We start from the raw sequence: 20,264 nt of genomic DNA, 5'->3' as shown, positions 1-20,264 counted from the left end.
TGACTTGTTACCCGGTTAACCTTTATTTTTGGGTCCCACAAAATTTGAAATAACAGTATCAATTCTGATATTTACAGTTACAGTAAGAACACAAATAATGTCATTGGAATGTCAATAAATACAAAACAAATGCATTGATACAACTCAAGTTACAAAAAGTGACAACTTAAAAAAAGAACGTTCTAAAAGGAACAAATCTGAACTGCATATGGTAAATGCATGAGGAACTAACAAGGATTTTGGTCAAAAGAGGTTGAGGGGGTGGGGGTCATCCTAGGCTCATTTACAACATTAAACTTTAAGTTTTATACACTACTTCTGAACCCCCAGCAGGCCGTAGAAACAGGCCTAGTCCACCTCCTCCATCCTGGTTGTGTCTTCATCGTCCCCTTCAAGAGGGGGCATGTCCTCAGTGGGAGCACAGACTACTTCCTCTGGTGTCAGATCATCTTCATCAATACCTTAAAAAATAGGAAGGAAGGATTACTTTTTTTTTTAATCACTATTGCTAGACGTGTTGCACATTAATTGCAATCATTTGTAGTTAAGAAATGTGCAAGAAGTGTTGGTAAAGATGTCTTGGGAGCTTTACAGAACACACAGATACTCACCAAGACCCAGCTTGATCATTCTATAGATACGATTGGAGTGAGTCTGGGGGTCATCCAGGGTGAATCCTGAAGAAAGCAGGGCGGTCTCAAAGAGCAGGATGACCAGATCCTTCACGGACTTGTCGTTCTTGTCGGTCTCCGCCTTCTGCCGCAGGGTCTCTACGATGGGGTGGTCAGGGTTGATTTCAAGGTGCTTCTTAGCAGCCATGTATCCCATGGTGGAGTTGTCCCTCAGAGCTTGGGCCTTCATGATCCTCTCCATGTTGGCCGTCCAGCCATAAGTGCTGGTGACGATGCAGCAGGGGGAAGAGACCAGGCGGTTGGAGACTGTGACCTATGGAGGTAAAATATTATTAATAATGTTCTGCCTTAATTGCACAACATCGGATTATACAACATTAAATATTCAACGATTCATGGGTTGCTGTGAAGCCGTTAATTTTCCTAATCTTCTCACCTTCTCCACCTTCTTCTCCAAGATGTCCTTCATGATCTTGCACAGGTTCTCAAACTGAGCCTTCTTCTCCTCCTGCGTCTTCTTCTCTTCCTCATCCTCAGGCAGTTCCAGGCCTTCCTTGGTCACCGAGACCAGGTTTTTGCCCTCAAATTCCTTCAGCTGCTGGACACAGTACTCGTCGATGGGCTCGATCATGTAAATGACCTCGAGGCCGGCTTTGCGAAGGCGCTCCACGAAGGAAGAGTTCGCTACCTGGTCTTTGGTCTCACCTGAAAAACAGGGCAACGTTGTCCCGTATTCAAAAACACTTTCTAATTAAACGTGAACAGTTCATGAATGGAGGGCATCCTCACCTGTGATGTAGTAAATGTGTTTCTGGTTGTCCTTCATGCGAGTGACATAATCCTTCAAGGACACCACCTCGTCCCCAGAAGCCGAGGTGTAGTATCGCAGCAGCTCAGACAGCCTCTTTTTGTTTTGAGAATCCTCGTGGATGCCAAGCTGAAAGATAAATGAGACTGAATGTCAGCAACACGCAGTTGAAGGAGAAGTTGCAGTAGATTAATTTAATTCTGATAAAAAAAGACATTGCAACATTATCATAGTTACAAATATACAAACATTGATATTTGGCGAAACCGGTAAAAAGCACTGGTATTAGTCTCCAAGGTGTAACTATTGTCTACCAGAGCGCTTCCATTTAAACAGAGGATGACAGTGTTGAGCACCAAGCGAGTCTCAAAGCAGCTTTTCATTAGGACACAGGATCAGACAGATGGCCAGTGCATCAAAACTCAGCGGAACAAACAGCGATCGGTAATTGTAATTCCAGAGATAATTTTTGAACTCTCAGCAAACATTATCTCTATCCTAATAAAATTTAAAAAAAAAAAAAATCAGATAACATTTGGCAGGCTGAACAAAGTATCCAACCAAGGTTTCACACACATACACACACATGCCGTCTGCCAAAAGTCGGAACGTGACAACATTAGGAACACCCGCAGCTCGGACAGTGCAAGACGAGGACACCGACCTTGATATTCTTGGAGAACTGCTCGTAGCACTTCTTGTAGTTTTCCTTGTCCTCGGCCAGTTCGGTGAAGAGTTCCAGGCACTTCTTGACCAGGTTCTTACGGATGACTTTCAGGATCTTGCTCTGCTGCAGCATCTCTCTAGAGATGTTCAGGGGCAGATCTTCAGAGTCTACCACACCCTTGATGAAATCTGAATAGAGAAGAAAATGACTGCTTAGCCTTCCAAAGCCAGACAAACTTAATTCATTATACAACAAAATAATCTTACTAACAATTAAACTGCATAATCTTAAATCCATAAATATCTTAAAATAAATTGTATGTGAATGATTAGTCACTTAGGTTACTCACTGAGGTACTCGGGGATGACCTCATCACAGTTGTCCATGATGAAGACCCTGCGCACGTACAGCTTGATGTTGTTCTTCTTCTTCTTGTTCTCAAAGAGGTCGAAGGGAGCGCGACGAGGCACAAAGAGCAGGGCGCGAAACTCCAGCTGGCCCTCCACTGAGAAATGCTACGAGAAAGAGGGTGGATCAGGTCAGTTGGAGGGTCAATTTTCATCCATGTCCGATAAGGACCAAGAAAAGATGAAGAGACCTACCTTGACAGCCAGGTGGTCCTCCCAGTCGTTGGTCAGACTCTTGTAGAACTCTCCGTACTCCTCATTGCTGATGTCATCCGGGTTACGGGTCCACAGCGGTTTCATCTTGTTCAGCTCTTCCTGGTCAATGTACTTCTCCTTGATCTTCTTCTTCTTCTTCTTTTTGTCTGAACATTTGTCATGGTCGTGGTCGTGCTCCTCGTCCGATCCAACATCCTCAATCTCAGGCTTGTCCTCGTCCTTCTCCTCGTCTTCATCCTTGTCCTTCTCTTCCTCCTCCTCTGCCTCGTCGTCACTCACCTCCTTGTCGCGTTCTTTCTCCACCTGAATAAAAAAAAAGGACTCAGTCTTTGGCCATGGTTTTTGCATAACTTTAGTTACTCAGGTTAACTGTTGTCAATTAATTAATCAAACAACTTCAAAGAGTACTTACAAACAGAGTGATGGGATAGCCAATGAACTGTGAGTGCTTTTTCACAATCTCTTTGATTCTTCGCTCCTCGATGTATTCTATCTGGTCTTCTTTTAAGTGCAGGATCACTTTGGTGCCACGCCCTATGGGCTCAGCTATGTGGGTGAAAGATTGATCAGTTGGAGTTTGAGTAAACTCTCCTAGAGGTATCGCTTTATCTATGAAATTAATTGTTTAACAGCAACCAAACAAGGGCCTTTAAAATACTTACAGTTGTCCACTTTTACTGTGAATGAGCCTCCAGCCGAGGATTCCCAGACGTACTGTTCGTCATCGTTGTGCTTGGTTATCACCGTCACCCTCTCAGCCACGAGGTAGGCGGAGTAGAAACCCACGCCGAACTGACCAATCATGGAGATGTCGGCTCCAGCCTGCAGGGCCTCCATGAAGGCTTTGGTGCCAGACTTGGCGATGGTTCCCAGGTTGTTGATCAGGTCGGCCTTGGTCATGCCGATGCCCGTGTCAATCAAGGTTATGGTGCGTTCCTCTTTGTTGGGAATTACTTCGATCTTAAGCTCTTTGCCATTATCCAGCTTGCTGGGGTCAGTGAGACTCTCGTAGCGGATTTTGTCCAGGGCCTGAGGTGACGGGGGGGGTTTAAAAAATAAATTTGAACAATTCCCTCTTAAATTATTCAGGATTTTTGCAGTTCCTTGATGATCAGCATAGTACTATGCGTTATAACCAAAGTGCACAACAACACTTTCAACTTATAAACAAGCTCAATGGACAAACCATGAGATTAGGGAAAGAGCTTTAGGCTAATACTATGCCAAACTTACATCTGAGGAGTTGGAGATAAGCTCCCTGAGGAAGATCTCTTTGTTTGAGTAAAAGGTGTTGATGATCAGGGACATCAGCTGAGCGATCTCAGCCTGGAAGGCGAAGGTCTCAGCCTCCTCCTCCTCCATTGGTTGGTCGTGTGATTCCGGCATCTAAGGTGAGGGGACGAATTACTATTTTTACATGCTGCTTATATCATGGATGACACATACACACAAATAAAAGTGCATATCCTATAAACTGGCACAACTTGTCTCTCTAAAGCGCAATGCACCAAGGCCTACACAATTATATTATTTAGATTAGAAAATGGGACGCATTGCCACGAGGAGTAATGTTGGACGCTTTCGTACAGCTAAAGTCTGACCCAATAGTTTTACTTGTACTCATGCATTTATTTTGCAGTTATGCAGGCATGTTGCGGACCTGTGTGCACAGTCATGTGCATTGGTCTGTGGATCGGCTCCGGCACAGTGAGTCACTACGCTGTCACACCCACGCCAATCCCCCCGGGTACTGTGCTGGTAATTAAAGTTAAACCTTCCTATATATGGTTTAACTAAAATTACTGCTCCCAGTATATCGCACAGACTAAAAAAAAAACAGACAAGTTCCTCATTCATTCAAGTGCAATATCAAGAATCTGTGAAATACATTTACTCTGATTGTATTTCTTTGTTTTTGTTGTCTTTCACTATATACACACACACACACACACAATACCTTCACTGTGTTTAATTACATTTTTTTTTCTCATACTTTTGTCTCTCGTTTCGCGTGCACTGTCCATTTCGCTGCGGTGTGGGACAAATAATAGACTACCTCATATAGTTGAATCAATACCTCTGACACAATCTAAGGTATGCATAGGGATGTTATGTTAATGTGAAACATGATCCATTAAGATTGTCCACCACCCGTCGCTGCTATTATCCGTAAACCCTTTTGTTAACATCAGTGGAGGTATGCATCGGTATGACAGGTCAGTATAAGGACGCATCCATGGTGCGGGCAGGTGGTGTGACAGACTGCCCGGCCCTGCAAATTGCTCCACCTGTCTATAATCCATCTTTGGCGAATGAGACCAAATCCACCTGCGTCTGCCTTTACACAAATGACACAATACATATTATATTTTCTGCAAGTACAAAAATATATATGGAGGAAAGTTTAGAAAGTTAACTGTACTTTGAATTTTTGATCAATATTATTATTTTTTTACAAATCTAGATAGTCTTAAATATGTAACACAACCCAGATCTCACTAGAGAGATGAAACTAAATGTTTAGCCCATCAATGTAGATCGATTATGACAGTGTATGAGTGTATTGATAGCGATTGGTGTCTGGTTGATCAGAGAGGAGAGAGTGGCTTGGATTACATATCAGTAAAAGAAATGTCTCCTCCTGTCGGTTTCCCGGGTAAACTGCGCGTTTCTAGAAGGTACCAAGAGACAGGACTAGCAGTTTCCATGGGAATCAAACTCTCCTCCTCTGGGGAGCTTCTGTGAACCACCGTCTTGTACTTACCTGAACTTTGCACGGAGAAAAATAAAAAATAAAAAAAATAAAATGCAAATAATCTCGGTTGAATAAAAAAATCTGAGTAAGGTTAATTCATTTCTGCACCTGTTTGACATAATTCCTGCACGACAAGTGCACCACGAATGCACCGCGCGGGCCGTGTGACAGTTATCGCTCTGGCTTTGAGTGACAGCAAAGGTGATGTGGGCGGGGTAACGTGCAGCTGCCAATATTAGGTTGAGGAGAAAAAGTTTTGACGGTTGCTAATATCGCTGACATGCCGGGGAGATTACTTACGACACAAACCTTAATGTAAAATCCAATTATCTATGATTATAGTATTGTAATAAGCCGATTGTAAAAGCGGTGGGCATGAGCTCGCTTTTCTCACAGGCTCACTGTTAGTTACATCCAAAATGAGTTTAAATTAATGTCGTTTTTTTGTCAAATACAGCAGCGACACCGACGTCAAACGGTTAATTACGCTTCAACGTCATATAAAGACGGAGCTAATATTATGAAACGTCAAAGTGTGCCATGTTATATTTTAAACAGTTGGCATCCCAAAGTCTTTTTTTTTTGTATTATATAAAAGATACACAATTTATTTACCTTCGTCCTCGGTGTAACGAAAACCCCCGGGAATGAGCGGTGTGGCGGTTGGAGCGGTTGCGAACTACCCGGCTGGTGCTGTGGCGTTTATTGCTGACTGTTAGCTGTGCTGTGCGGCTTTTCTACCGTCACCGACAGTTCGAGAAATCCTGTCCTGAGCCTTCCAGAACCATCTGGAACCCTCCTCGCGACGCAGCTCGGTGAGGCTCGCTGACAGGCCCAGCGGGCTGTCAATCATGATGTACGCGCCAAAGAGGCGGGACTAAGAGAGGGAGAGGGGCGGGGGGGGGGGGGAGCTGGGGACGAACTCGAATGAACCAACTGAAAATTTCAGAAAGTCGAGTAGAATAATGTTGACGATGAGTTACATCACCTGCCTTATATTGATCCCTTTTCAACCAATACAGGGCCAGAACAAAGTGAAGTTGGACAGGTATTGGCCTCAATAAGTGCAAATATCAAGTCTTATTTCAGATTTTTTTTTTATTATTACAAATTTTAAATTCATATCATTTAAAAAAAAAGTTATTAAAAAAAAGTCGAATTCACAGTGACTTTATATCCCCTCTCTTAATGGGTATTAGTAGTTGTATACAAGCAGCTTGACAGGCAAAGCCACACCGTGGCCGACATCAATTCCATTAAATGAGCTGTATCGACTAATAAGAAATGAGTTGTGACAGTGACGTGTCCATTTGGAGAAGTAACATAATTTTCAAAAATATTATGAAGCAGGAAAGTGTCTTTTCAGTGTTTTAGTCAACTTCCTCCATTCTTGATGTGTCATCGTCTCCTTCCAAGACCGGCATATCTTCTTCAGCAGGCTGAATGAGGTCCTCGACTGCAGAATCGTCATCATCAATGCCTGTGAATGAGAAATGCATTTTATTAGGCAAACCAAAGCCACTTATTAATGGAGGCATTAAATGAGCGGACCAATTCCTGTAAAGTCACTTGTCATGAAGAAAACATACCAAGGCCAAGCTTGATCATTCTGTAGATGCGGTTGGCGTGCGTCTGTGGGTCATCCAGTGTGAATCCAGAAGACAGCAGGGCGGTCTCGAACAGGAGGATGACCAGGTCTTTGACGGCCTTGTCGTTCTTGTCAGCCTCTGCCTTCACCCTCAAGGTCTCAACGATTGGATGCAAGGGGTTGATCTCCAGGTGCTTCTTGGCCGTCATGTAGCCCATGGTGGAGTTATCTCTCAGGGCCTGAGACTTCATGATCCTCTCCATGTTGGCTGTCCAGCCGTAGGTGCTGGTGACGATGCAGCAGGGGGACGCGACCAGGCGGTTTGACACTGTGACCTGTCAATAATAAAATGTTGTGTTATCGTTGCGATCAAACAAAAATCACCCGCGCTACATTGTACTGCAACATTAAGACAGATGAGATATCTTTTCTTCACCTTTTCAATCTTCTTGTCGAGGATGTCTTTCATGATCTTGCAAAGGTTCTCAAATTTGTTTTTGAGCTCCTCGTGCTTCTTCAGGTTGTCCTCGTCCTCAGGCAGCTCCAGGCCCTCCTTGGTCACTGAAACCAGGTTCTTGCCATCATACTCCTTCAGCTGCTGGACACAGTACTCGTCGATGGGCTCGATCATGTAAATGACCTCTAGGCCGGCTTTGCGAAGGCGTTCCACGAAGGAAGAGTTGGCCACCTGGTCTTTGGTCTCACCTGTGGAAGTTAATGTAGATTAATTTAAATCAATACGCTAGTTACCGAAACCCTTTTGAGAAAACTTTTAAAGCAAAATTGAAAGAAGAAAAAGGAGAGAACTGAATTACCTGTGATGTAGTAGATGTGCTTCTGGTTTTCCTTCATGCGTGAAACATAATCTTTCAGGGAAACCACCTCATCTCCAGAGGTCGAGGTGAAGTAACGCAGCAGCTCGGACAGCTTCTTCCTGTTCTGAGAGTCTTCATGGATGCCAAGCTGATACAGGAAACATGTTGCAAATAGTCAATGTTAAACATGTGAAACCTCAGATTTTTTTAAAAATCTGAACGGTTAGAGACATAAATTCAGATTGAGCCACCTACCTTGATGTTCTTGGAGAACTGCTCGTAGTACTTCTTGTAGTTGTCCTTGTCCTCGGCCAGTTCGGTGAAGAGTTCCAGGCACTTCTTGACCAGGTTCTTGCGGATGACTTTCAGGATCTTGCTCTGCTGCAGCATCTCTCTGGAGATGTTCAGGGGCAGATCTTCAGAGTCCACCACACCCTTGATGAAATCTGAATAGAGAAGATAACAACTGCTTACCATTCTAAAAATAGACCAACTTAAATTTTACAACTAATCTTACAATTAGCCCGCATCATATTAAAGCCAGAAATATCTTAGAAGAAATAGTGCATGAATGATTGTGTCACTTAGGTTACTCACTGAGGTACTCGGGGATGAGCTCGTCGCAGTTGTCCATGATGAAGACCCTGCGCACGTACAGCTTGATGTTGTTCTTCTTCTTTTTGTTCTCAAAGAGGTCGAAAGACGCCCTTCTGGGTACAAAGAGCAAGGCACGGAACTCCAGCTGTCCCTCCACTGAGAAATGCTGCAAGAGACAAGAAGTATGAATGCATAAGGTTGAAGACAAAAAAGAACATATGAAACCATGATCAGATTTGCAAAGAGGTAGTTTGAGGTTTATCATCGTTGGACTCTGCTTACTTTGACAGCCAGGTGGTCCTCCCAATCGTTGGTGAGACTCTTGTAGAACTCTCCGTACTCCTCATTGGTGATGTCATCAGGGTTACGGGTCCAGATGGGCTTGGTCTTGTTCAGCTCCTGGACATCAATGTACTTCTCCTTAACCTTCTTCTTCCTCTTGTTCTTGCTCTCCTTGGTGTCCTCGTCTTCGTCGGAGCCCACGTCCTCAATCTTAGGTTTGTCCTTGTCCTCAGCGGTATCTTTCTCAACTTCCTCTTCCTTTTCTCCCGCTTCAAGGTCCACTTCCTTCTCCCTTGTTTTCTCCACCTTGAATATGTAGAAAGAGTGGTGGTTTAGGAATTGGTTGTCTCAGCGCGTTAATGTCATTGATTATCACCAATTTTGCTCATGGTACTTACATAAAGTGTGATAGGGTAGCCAATGAACTGCGAGTGCTTCTTCACAACTTCCTTGACGCGCTTCTCCTCACAGTATTCCGTCTGATCTTCTTTGAGGTGAAGGATCACTCTGGTTCCTCTGCCGATGGACTCTCCTAAAAGTAGCAATAAAACCCATTGATGAGCGGCTGTGAAACAAATCATATTCATAATGACACGTATTGAATATTAAACCAGTGAGGGAACTCACCAGTGTCAACTTTGACTGTGAAAGAGCCTCCAGCCGCAGACTGCCAAATGTACTGCTCGTCATCATTGTGCTTGGTTATCACCGTCACCTTCTCAGCCACGAGGTAGGCGGAGTAGAAACCCACGCCGAACTGACCGATCATGGAGATGTCGGCTCCAGCCTGCAGGGCCTCCATGAAGGCTTTGGTGCCAGACTTGGCGATTGTGCCCAGGTTGTTGATCAGGTCGGCCTTGGTCATGCCAATGCCCGTGTCCACCAGGGTCAAGGTGCGGGAGAGCTGGTCGGGCATGATTTCGATCTTCAGGTCCTTGCAGGACTCAAGTTTGGTGGGGTCTGTCAAGCTCTCATATCTTATTTTGTCCAAGGCCTGTAAGAAAGGGATGAACTTGTTAACATTGTGATGTTTTCCCACACATGTGAGAGCTACGTACATTTGTAAAAGCAAAAGGAACATATATGATAAAGTGCTGGTTTGTATTTACATCCGAGGAGTTGGAGATAAGCTCCCTAAGGAAGATCTCTTTGTTTGAGTAGAAGGTGTTGATGATCAGGGACATTAGCTGAGCGATCTCAGCCTGGAAGGCAAAGGTCTCCACTTCTTCCTCCATGACTGTTCCAGGGGCAGGCATCTGAAAGATAGGACATTATTTTTCACAATTATGCTTCTTGTGCTTATTCAAATTTGCTAAGAAATAAATGTTGGATATCTCGAAACTAATCTCCTGCAGTTACATTTGAACTCTCTTGCTCCACCCTCAAATAAAAAGGCAGCCTCGTGGCATGAGGAGGTTAGCTATTGCAGATGGTAGACGAACACATGTTCCTTCTGTCAATCAAAGCCTTGCCATTTGCTAACTGGGCGGAGTTGGGATGCTTTGCCCAACCCCCCCAAAGCCATTCACCATGTGTCACTCAACACATTCAAGTTTAGGGAAGAAGAGCAGCTAGAAACTCAAAAATGGAAGAATCTGATTTTTACTGTAGAGCAGCAATGATAATATTTTGTCAAGAGTGAGGTCTTTCCATTCAAAACTAAATAAATCTGCCTCAGAAGGACAACATTTCTTATGTTCCACATTTGTTTTCATGATTAAAACAGACCGTAGAAAAGTTGCTGTCTTTGTGATTTCATTACATTTAACATCTTCCCCTTATATTGCAATGTTTTTGATACTTCTCTGCACAAAGATGGGAAACTGCAGTATCGCCTCTGTGCCAACCGGCTTTCCCTCCTCCGCCATTACGTTAACACCCAGGGTCACCCTGCTTGCCATGTGCTTTCACACATGTAGTTTTTCACTTTTTACTCTATTTTTGCATTTCTGTCAGTTAGTGGTTTCATTCTCATGTATTCTAATTCGCAGCAAGTATTTTACCCCTCTGTCCGTAGTCCTATTAAAGCAACCAGTTTAATATAAGTTAATGAAAAGGTCCCCTTTAGTCTTACCTTAACTAGAATATTTTCAGATCGATTGCCTCTTGATGATAGTCTTCAAATGTATCACTGAGCTTGTCTTCTTTTCTTGAAGCGCTCCAAGTGTGTGCTACGCTGCTCCTCCCGTGAGTTGTGTGTTCAAGTGAATCTATACAGACCCCACGAGACACCGGTGTCTTTTTTATACTTTAGGGGTGGGTGGAGGGGTTCTGGAAGCTTCTGAATGGAAGCTTCCAGAAGATAGGTTCACTACGTTAAGGGGGGTGTTGAGGAAAGGCCGGGAAAAGAGGTGGTGTTTTGGCAAGTGAGACACCAGAGCCCTAAAGTGTATGTGCCCTTGTAGGGCTGCGGAGTCACAAGAAGTGCCTGTCACTCAAATAGAGCGCTTTCCTGATAGCTTGTCCGGCTCTTAGGCCCCATACCCCCCTGTAAGCGTCACAGCTGTGAAGTGATTTTGCTATCAGCTGCTATCGAGCTGCCACACACAGACATACCACAGGGCTTTCTGTGGACAGCAGGCCCATTTAGTTTTTGGGCGTGCAAGATTGGTAAATCTCAAAGATTGCACAGTAGAAAAAGAAAAAGTTGCATTTTCAGGCACAACTTGTGGCCTTCATCATGATATGGATTTTGGAAACAACCAGTCACCTTAACGTGATGAGTTAACTGGCAACAAATCGCAAACTCTGTTCAGACAACTAAAGACAACATTCAGGGGGTTTATGATTCATAAATTTAGCAACGTAAGCCCTGTCCTAGGCTCTGATGCACATGCTTTGTTGCTAATTTTGAAACCCTCAATAGGGTCTCAGAGAACATACCAGATAGAGATGCAGACGAATCAACACTGAGACAGAAGACACACAGGGTTTAAATACAATGAGCCTGAGGAAGTGCAGATGATTAGAGACAGGAGGATTCAATTAAGAGTGGCGTCGATAATCACAATTGCAGAAAACATACAAAGGCAGGAAGTGTGAACAGATGACATAAGAGCCAGGGAAATTTAAAATAAAGCAGAAAACAAACTAAATAAAAACCTAAGACCGTGACACATACAAGTTAAAAATAATTTATTGCACAGATGAGACCTTAGGGAATCAGGGGGATGTTCACCAAGGAATAGTAATACCAAATTATTATTATGTGTCGATAAAAGCCATCAGAACCTCAAGAGAAGGGAAAAGGTCCAGGATTAATAGATTACCCTCTATAACATGCCCAATCCACCATACACAACTCAGATACCAGGTTTTCAAACATGGAACAACACAGTAGACATCATTGTATAAGATGGAAGACTAGAATGATCTGGTCCAGTGTGGGTCTGAGTTTCTTCAGCTGACCAGTGGATGGCAGTATATTTCATTTGCTACAGGTCTGTTACGTAATTAAAATGTTTCCACACTACTGGAAGCATCTTCTGTAACTGGGAAACATGGAGAACTGATGCAATAACATACACAATATTGTCTGTAGGGGAGAGTCAGATTCCTCACATAGGTTAAATAGTTTGCCAGAATAAGATATGCATGTGGGAATTGAGCATCGATACAGGAAGGGATGCTTCTGTAATTTAGGGCAGGATGGTGCCGGTGCATAACCTGGAATGCCCATAATCGGATATCCTTAATTTAATAATATATTTACAGTAAAGTCACTCTCAGTCTGGATCCCGGCTATGAGAACTTTAGGTCTTCTGTGTCTACATTGATTTCTTTATTTTCAGTAATAGTATACTAGTATATTTTTTTCTGTATTTTGTTTACTTAAAGGATGGTCATTTTAGAAGCTTTTTCACTGGGTAAAGAGAAATATCTAACAGGATTTTATTCAATCCAAACATATTCAACAAAAGTGTTGCTTGCCATATACATTTCAATCCAACTGCGACTTTCTATTGGTCTTTAATTTAATCGTATCTGCGTTGGTAACATCCAGCATTTAAATAGTCATGCTGTATGTTTAACATTTCTTAATTACAGCTGCTTAGTTTGTCTGTTTTTAGTAAGATACGGAATTAAATATGTACAATTTTTCAATAAAGTGTATTATTTATGCATAATGTGGCGGGTGACTAGTTTTGAATCCGGTATCTACACTTATATGATCTGTTTATTTTTCGAGGTTTACCTCACATGACTATATACTTCTCTGTACGCATGGCTGCAGGGCCAGCAGCTCTACGCGTGCGCAGTGGGTTACATCCGGGGCTCGGACAAGGATGAACGGCAATTTCCAAGATGGCGGCGGAGGGAGGAGGGAAGGAGATGAACGAAATTAAAACTCAATTCACCACACGAGAAGGTGTCTACAAACTCCTCACTCACTCCGAGTACAGCCGCCCGAACAGGGTGCCTTTCAACTCGCAAGGCTCCAACCCCGTCAAGGTCTCCTTCGTCAATGTAAACGACCAGTCCGGCAACGGCGACAGGATCTGTTTCAATGTGGGCCGGGAACTGTACTTTTATATCTACAAAGGCGTGAGAAAGGTAAACAATATCGACTGCGCCGACGGAGCCCAAACAGTCCGGACGCTGCCCGTTGATTTGGCATCTTCAGAGGTGTCGCACCCTGGCTGTCAACTCTCTTAGCTTCTGTCATTGAAGTGCGCAGGTTGTCAAGACAAGGCCATGTTGCAGACCTAGCTAAGTTAGGGGCTAATTAGCATTCTTAGCTAACATCGCCACAGTTGGATGTTTTTTTTTTGTTGTTGCCTCGGTGAGACTCGTGTGCGCTTCAAAGTCCGCCAGTTTTTTTGAGAGCTTTATCAGCGTCAAAGCTGTGACATTATATTTTCGAGTGAGGTGGACAACTTGGGGGAGGGGGGAGGAGGAGGGAAGGAGGGGGAGACGGGGGGAGTCTGGTCTTGTCATGTCATGTCGTATGAGGTGTTTGTTTATCCTGGTTTTGCTAAAGCCATATACGGGTGACAAGTTGTCAACAGTGCTCACCAGCAGGGTCAACTTTGGTGTTTTTTTTGTGTGTGTGATAGAGCTAAGTGTTCACGTTGCATTCGCTGTGTGGAGACTGTCAGTGGAGGGGTTGTTTGTTATTCGCGATGTAAGGATGTGCCCACTCCATTGTCAGGATTTGGGTGTGATGCAATACAATATGATCCTCTGTTCGGTTGCACAGAGTGAGTGATGATGTCATTGCTGCAAGCCACGTTGGGTCTTGTTGAGCAGAGATGGTGACTGTGACAGGGGGTGATCGTGCTGATGATGTGGTTGTCCCTGAAGCAGCCACAGAATACCCAATCAGCAGCCTCTCGTATCTCTGTGGGAACTCTGCTGCTATTGATCCAGCCCAGGTGCTCACGGCACAGTCAAAAACATGAGAGGAAGTTGTATTTGTTTTCTTGTAGACTCGACCCAGCCAAAGGCAGGACAAAAACAGAGGGTTATATTTGGGAATATGCTAAACAAATGTTTGGCATCAGTCAGGATCAGCTAGTGAACTTAAGCTTCAACACCAGTGATCTTACAGTATTGCCTTAATGCAGACGACAACTTGAGGTTTTTCTATATTTTGTATTATTAATTTCTAGGGCAATTGTATATAATGCAACAGTTTTTAACCAAAATTTTGCTACATTTGATTTAGTACAGTAAGAGTTCCTGTGTTGATAACATTTTAGTTGCAGCCAAAATATGAGATCATTGTCCAATAAAACGTTTTGCTTTTAAATGAGCCCAGTCCATGTAGTCAAACCAAATTCCTGACAGCGATGGCTGAAATGATCAGTCAGTGTGACTGCATCTTCTTTTACCCTTCCTCCTTGCAATATTTTATATTATTTGTTTGGAAAAGAAGTAAGGATACATGTCTGTCGACAACTAGGCTTGGCATTGAATAATGAGTTTGAATTGTATCTAACATTTAAGGCCTTGTTGCAGCTCTGATGGCAGGCAGAAAACAAGACTATTATCCGTTGCTGATGAATCATGCTGCCTTAATTGTTGGTGTGGATTATTGAACAAGTTGTCAACGTGAGTGGGGCCCACCCAGTTAACTCAATAGATGAGGAAACATTCTTTCAGCTTTTCTATTTTGATAATGCATCTTGCATTTTAATTTTGATGTTAGACAATCACTCCCCCAGTGAGTTCAACTTCAAAATTATACTATGGTACATACGGCCAGCCATTAGTCTAGGCCAAGCTTGTGTTTAATTTCAATAGAAAAATTATATATATATATATATATATATATATATATATATATATATATATATATATATATATATAGTTTTTGTTTTTTAAACAAAATCTCATTATTGTGTAAAATATTTTTTTTTTAGCAAACAGAGGAAGCTTGTCGTCGTAGTTGTAGCACTTGATTTAATTTAAAGCAGCTTCACTTTGACAACTCTGACAGCTTTTTAAATACATCCTCTCGGCTTTCTCTCTGCCTCCTTTATTTTAATGCATTAAAATAAACCACAAGAGAGTTGCAGCAATAAAACATAAAGCCATGTCATGTATCACATTTTCACTGGTTTGGTGCCAGAGACATTCCTGCTAGTTCAGCGGTTATGTTAATTTAGTCTATATATCATTTTCCTTTCAGACCTAGTACAGGTTTAGCTAATTGTCTCGTCATACTTTTTCTTACAATATTGAAACAGAATACTTCTGATGATTAGGTTCAGTTTTGTAATGATTGATGTCATTCTGTTAAAGATAACAGGATTAAAATGTGTGTCGTGCGGGAGAATAGCTGGCTTGTATATCACGTTTTGTCATGTTTGAATTAAATTGAGTTGTGTTGTCAACTGCCGCCCGTTGGAAGACAAGCTAAACAGTTAGCCGACACTATATGGTCTGGCTGGGCTGCTCCTCCTCTCTATTTTTGGATAATGACTCCCCATGTGTCACAATACATCATAATCACCCATAACACTTGGCACTTTGTAGACACCGACAAAGAGTCGATGGCGGCCCACAAAGCTCTTGAGACATTTGTCTCCAGCAAATATTTAAGTAGTTGAGGTTTTTTTTTTAATAAAGTGGTGTTTTTTGTAGATAATAAGTTTGATTGACCCCATTTCTGGCATTCTGATCTGGGGTAAGTTGTCCCCTGGTGGTTTTTGAGAGAATCAAATGAAATTGTACATTTTAAATAGATTATATGTCAATCTTCAATTACAATAAATTAATAAAAATCTAGGCAATATCTGAAAATAGTTATTAGAAACAAAGTAATTCATAGCATCAAGTGAGTGTCCTTCACAGTCACAGCTGTTTGTCTTTTCTAAACGGTGTCAAAACGCTCATTTGCGTTTCTCATCGTTCTAGGCTGCGGATCTTAGTAAGCCTATCGACAAGAGGATATACAAAGGAACGCAGCCCACGTGTCATGACTTCAACCCGATCACGGCTACGGCAGAGAGCGTCTCCCTGCTGGTGGGCTTCTCGGCGGGCCAGGTACAGCTCATCGACCCAATAAAGAAGGAAACCAGCAAACTCTTCAATGAAGAGGTGGGTTCCTTTCAGCGTCTGGTGTTCTGATGCTGCAACTAAAAGATATATAGACCACTTCAATGATTGTTATATTTAGTTTCAGCTGTCCACAGTTTGTAAATATTGGAATAACTAGCTGACCAGTGTCTGTTTTTTTCTTCTTCTCTTTCTCCCTCCAGAGACTTATAGACAAGTCACGAGTAACGTGTGTGCGATGGGTTCCTGGTTCAGAGAGCTTGTTTCTGGTTGCTCACTCCAGTGGCAGCATGTATTTGTACAACGTGGAAAACACCTGCGGCACCACGGCACCTCACTACCAGCTCCTCAAGCAGGGTGAAAACTATGCTGTGCATACCTGCAAGAGCAAGTCGGCCCGCAACCCGCTGCTGCGCTGGACGGTGGGCGAAGGGGCGCTCAACGAGTTCGCCTTCTCCCCGGATGGCAAGTTTCTGGCCTGTGCGAGCCAGGACGGCTTCCTGCGGGTGTTCGGCTTCGACGCCGCCGAGCTGCACGGCACGATGAAGAGCTACTTCGGCGGCTTGCTGTGCGTGTGCTGGAGCCCCGACGGACGGTACATCGTGGCGGGCGGGGAGGACGACCTGGTGACGGTGTGGTCGTTTTCGGACTGCAGAGTGATCGCACGGGGCCACGGTCACAAGTCGTGGGTGAGCGTGGTGGCGTTCGACCACTGTACCACCAGCGTGGAGGACGGGGACCCCCCCGCCGAGTTCAGCGGTAGCGACGAGGAGTTCCACGAGCAGATTCACTTCGGCGTGGGCAGAGACAGAGCGAACAGCGCGCACTCTCGGCTTTCCAAGAGAAACTCTACGGACAGTAGGCCTGTCAGTGTGACCTACAGATTTGGCTCAGTGGGCCAGGACACCCAGATGTGTCTGTGGGACCTAACGGAGGACATTCTTTTCCCTCACCTCCCTCTGTCCCGCACTAGGACTCACACTAATGTTATGAGTGCGACAAGCCCTCCAGCCACTGGACAAACGACAACAACAACTACTACTACGACTACTACAACAACTACTACTGCTACTGCTGCTACCGCTACCGCTACTGTATCCGCCACTAATCCCAGTGGCACCAATGGTAAAGACAATACGAGTAATAGCAGCGCGAGTGGCAACCCGCCTAACTCCCTCCCAAACACCCTGCCTCGGTCCAACAGCTTGCCACACTCCTCCAACCCAACAGGGGGCAGCACCCCAAACAGTCACACAGGCAGCAGCAGCAACAGCAGCACCACCACCACAACCACAACCCCCGCTTCCACCGCCACGACCACCACCACCACCACCAAGGCCAACAGCATCATCGACAGCGCTTTCATCGCCACTGGCGTCAGCAAGTTTGCCACCCTGTCGCTGCATGACTCTCGCAAGGAGCGCCACGAGAAGGACCACAAGCGGAACCACAGCATGGGTCACATCAGCAGCAAGAGCAGTGACAAGCTCAACCAGCTCAGCTCGACACGGACGGCAAAAGCGGAAGCCGCTAAGACTCTGGGCACCCTGCTGTGCCCGCGCATGGAGGACGTGCCGCTGCTCGAGCCGCTGGTGTGCAAGAAGATCGCTCACGAGAGACTCACTGTGTTAATCTTCCTTGAGGACTGTCTGGTAACAGCCTGTCAGGAGGGTTTCGTTTGCACATGGGCTAGGCCCGGGAAAGTGGTGAGTGACGGGCCTGTCGAGGACACTGTCATGTGACGCCTCTTGGCTTGCATTGTCTCGAGCGCGGGCGTTTTTTTTTGTTTTTTGTCTTCTTCTTCTTCTTCCTCTGCATTCAGAAGCCGTTGTCGCCACTCTGTGCAGCCGAAAGGTTTTGGTTATTTCACGCGAGATTTACACTAGGCCGTCTGCATTTTGATGGTTAACAGCACATTTTTTTCTCCGTCAGTAAACCTCGTGGCCTCGCTATTCTGCCTCTCTTTTTAATACGTTCGAGTAACACTGTTGTTTGTTATCAATGTGTGTTATCTGTCTCTCCGCAGGGTTTGCTATCATCTCAAAACAACCCAGCCAACTCCCCCAGTGGAACAGTAGTATAGCCCCAGTGCTGGTGCTGCTAATGACAGCTCCATGCAACAGAGACGGGGGGAGACCAAGGCCAAGGTCCTGCAGCGCTTCTTCACATACTGTCACACACACCACACGACCTCCAGTGTTCACCTTCATTCTACATCACTACCACCATCCCGACGTTACCGCTCACGCTCACACAACCAACGTTGGCCAAGCCACAGGTTCGAAACTTGACGCCCTGTTGTCTGGGCGTGAAAAAAAAAAAGGGTGCTATTGGAAGTAAGACGGCAAGCTTTAAATCGTCCAGGAGGTTTATGGAGAAGGGGCTCCGCTGGCTCATAGTACCATCTACGGTCATATCAAGTCGTGTCTAGTCTAAAAATAACAAACTCTAGTACCCAATCCTTTGTGCCTGTAGATCTTTAACGACTAGACATGCTGTAAGCATTGTGGTGATGCCTCAACCTGACCTTTTGTGTGGGTTTTAATTCGGTGATCTTTCCCTGTATTTTGTTTCTTCAAATGTATTCATGAAAAAAGGGAATTAGATGACGGATTGTTTATTTTTTATCGGAGCAGCAGCCACACCTTTTTCATTTTTTTTGTTCACTTCCTGGGCGATCTCTTTTTGCAGCTCCAGTACCTGAACACCTTGTTCATGAGAAACTGGAGCCTTTCACTTCCGTCACAAATATTTTAATCAGTAGTGTCACACTTTAAAGTGTATTTGCACAGATTTGTTTTGTTTTTTCTTTCAATTTTTTTGAATGCTTTTGTTTATTCCCCCCCACCCCACACACACATTTTGAATTCGTGACTGTGGAACACAAGCAAAACATTTTGAAGACCGCTTTGGAAGCACTTGGGGAAGCGGCTTCTTATTGCCCTCTGTCTCAACGCTGGATGCTGCAATCATAGTTTTTTATATATGGAAAAAAAAATTGTTTGCACTTAGTAGTTTGTTAGAGGAGAATGGCTTTACATTTTTTGGAGTGTGTAAGGACTCCTTGACAAGGTTGAAATATAAATAGAATTTAAAAAGAAAAACCTTTGTATCTATTGAACATTTATTTTAATATTGTTTCAGATTAAATGGGCTCTGTATTATATGTAAATATTGTACTTCAATGATTTATGGGTGAAATGATGATTACATTAGTGCAAAGATCCTTATTTCAGAAAATAGTGATATTTCTAATACAGAAGATCTATACCTAATATTAAATGACTCTTGAATATGCAGGTGAAAATGTTTCTTTTCTGTTGTACATAAAGAGAATTCAGGTGTATTTTTTATTAATGAACCGTTTGGTATAGGACTCGTCTCTGAACTCCTCCTATCTAACAGGTAGTGCTGAAGGCTAGCTGGCCTGTCGCTGCAGATTCCTTTTACGGCGCAGGCAGGCGCATGCGCAGTCGCAGCGGCCTAATTCAGCCATCACTCCGAGCTCAGGTAAACCACAGGAAGAGTTAACGCTGGCATAGCCCCGCCCCCTCCCCTCTAGGTCCCATCCATCAACATGTGTGTGACTTCACTTTAACTAACAAAATAAGACTCGGAAGACGACCATTGTTCTGCAGACGGTGCTGCAATCTGAGTCTGGACTTTTCTGTGAGTAAATTTGCTGAACAAACATTTGACACTGTGTTGAAAACCAACTAACTCAACGTCACACGTGCGCGCGCGCGATGGGTGTGCTCGAGGTGTGTTTCCTTTTTAAAAAAAAAAAAAAAAAAAAAAAAAACGCCCACATAGCAAGACTGAGGATATTTAATTAACAGTGGGAGCCTTTTTTCCCTCCATGTGACGCCTATTAAAACAACTTTGACAGATTACATGTTCCATCTGTGTGACTTTATTCAGTGTGTGTGTGCTCACCGCATGGATCAGTGTCTTCATTAGTTGGGGAATACGCCTTCACGCGCGCTTCCGCCCA

The 20,264-nt window shown here is 43.9% G+C and overlaps 3 protein-coding genes across 3 annotated transcripts; 1 reads left to right on the top strand and 2 right to left on the bottom strand.

Annotated features, from left to right (window-relative positions):
• Window positions 1–6,280, bottom strand: hsp90aa1.2 (heat shock protein 90, alpha (cytosolic), class A member 1, tandem duplicate 2). Its single transcript, XM_068577715.1, has 11 exons — window positions 6,101–6,280; window positions 3,964–4,116; window positions 3,393–3,759; window positions 3,143–3,276; window positions 2,710–3,033; window positions 2,457–2,622; window positions 2,105–2,295; window positions 1,422–1,569; window positions 1,069–1,337; window positions 612–945; window positions 1–461 (listed from the first exon to the last, which is right to left on the bottom strand). Exons 2-11 carry the CDS (start codon window positions 4,114–4,116, stop codon window positions 349–351), a joined length of 2,199 nt encoding a protein of 732 aa, XP_068433816.1. The 5' UTR covers window positions 6,101–6,280; the 3' UTR covers window positions 1–348.
• A 295-nt stretch (window positions 6,281–6,575) lies between these two features.
• Window positions 6,576–10,984, bottom strand: hsp90aa1.1 (heat shock protein 90, alpha (cytosolic), class A member 1, tandem duplicate 1). The gene is made up of 11 exons (XM_068577178.1): window positions 10,842–10,984; window positions 9,877–10,023; window positions 9,395–9,761; window positions 9,166–9,299; window positions 8,768–9,073; window positions 8,486–8,651; window positions 8,144–8,334; window positions 7,889–8,036; window positions 7,510–7,778; window positions 7,075–7,408; window positions 6,576–6,965 (listed from the first exon to the last, which is right to left on the bottom strand). Exons 2-11 carry the CDS (start codon window positions 10,021–10,023, stop codon window positions 6,856–6,858), a joined length of 2,172 nt encoding a protein of 723 aa, XP_068433279.1. The 5' UTR covers window positions 10,842–10,984; the 3' UTR covers window positions 6,576–6,855.
• Window positions 10,985–13,050: 2,066 nt separating this feature from the next.
• Window positions 13,051–20,163, top strand: wdr20b (WD repeat domain 20b). The gene is made up of 4 exons (XM_068577179.1): window positions 13,051–13,321; window positions 16,130–16,312; window positions 16,474–17,976; window positions 18,297–20,163. The coding sequence occupies exons 1-4, from the start codon at window positions 13,073–13,075 to the stop codon at window positions 18,351–18,353; spliced, it is 1,992 nt and encodes a 663-aa protein (XP_068433280.1). The 5' UTR covers window positions 13,051–13,072; the 3' UTR covers window positions 18,354–20,163.
• Window positions 20,164–20,264: the final 101 nt, after the last annotated feature.

Source organism: Clinocottus analis, unplaced genomic scaffold (genome assembly GCF_023055335.1).
Source record: "Clinocottus analis isolate CAN_PGR_092001 unplaced genomic scaffold, fCliAna1.0.p SCAF_15, whole genome shotgun sequence".
Taxonomy (NCBI): Eukaryota; Metazoa; Chordata; class Actinopteri; order Perciformes; family Cottidae; genus Clinocottus; species Clinocottus analis.
This window is presented reverse-complemented; position numbering and strand designations above follow the sequence as displayed.

Excerpts from the sequence above, each read along its gene's own strand:
- hsp90aa1.2 (XM_068577715.1), bottom strand. The coding sequence starts at position 4,116 with ATGCCGGAATCACACGACCAACCAATGGAGGAGGAGGAGGCTGAGACC. Across the intron at positions 1,338-1,421 it reads ACACATTTACTACATCACAG|GTGAGACCAAAGACCAGGTA; the intron begins GTGAGGATGCCC and ends CCTGTTTTTCAG. Across the intron at positions 946-1,068 it reads TGGAGAAGAAGGTGGAGAAG|GTCACAGTCTCCAACCGCCT; the intron begins GTGAGAAGATTA and ends TTACCTCCATAG.
- hsp90aa1.1 (XM_068577178.1), bottom strand. The coding sequence starts at position 10,023 with ATGCCTGCCCCTGGAACAGTCATGGAGGAAGAAGTGGAGACCTTTGCC. Across the intron at positions 9,300-9,394 it reads CACAGTCAAAGTTGACACTG|GAGAGTCCATCGGCAGAGGA; the intron begins GTGAGTTCCCTC and ends TGCTACTTTTAG. Across the intron at positions 8,652-8,767 it reads AGGACCACCTGGCTGTCAAA|CATTTCTCAGTGGAGGGACA; the intron begins GTAAGCAGAGTC and ends TGTCTCTTGCAG.
- wdr20b (XM_068577179.1), top strand. The coding sequence starts at position 13,073 with ATGGCGGCGGAGGGAGGAGGGAAGGAGATGAACGAAATTAAAACTCAA. Across the intron at positions 13,322-16,129 it reads TCTACAAAGGCGTGAGAAAG|GCTGCGGATCTTAGTAAGCC; the intron begins GTAAACAATATC and ends TCATCGTTCTAG. Across the intron at positions 16,313-16,473 it reads GCAAACTCTTCAATGAAGAG|AGACTTATAGACAAGTCACG; the intron begins GTGGGTTCCTTT and ends TTCTCCCTCCAG.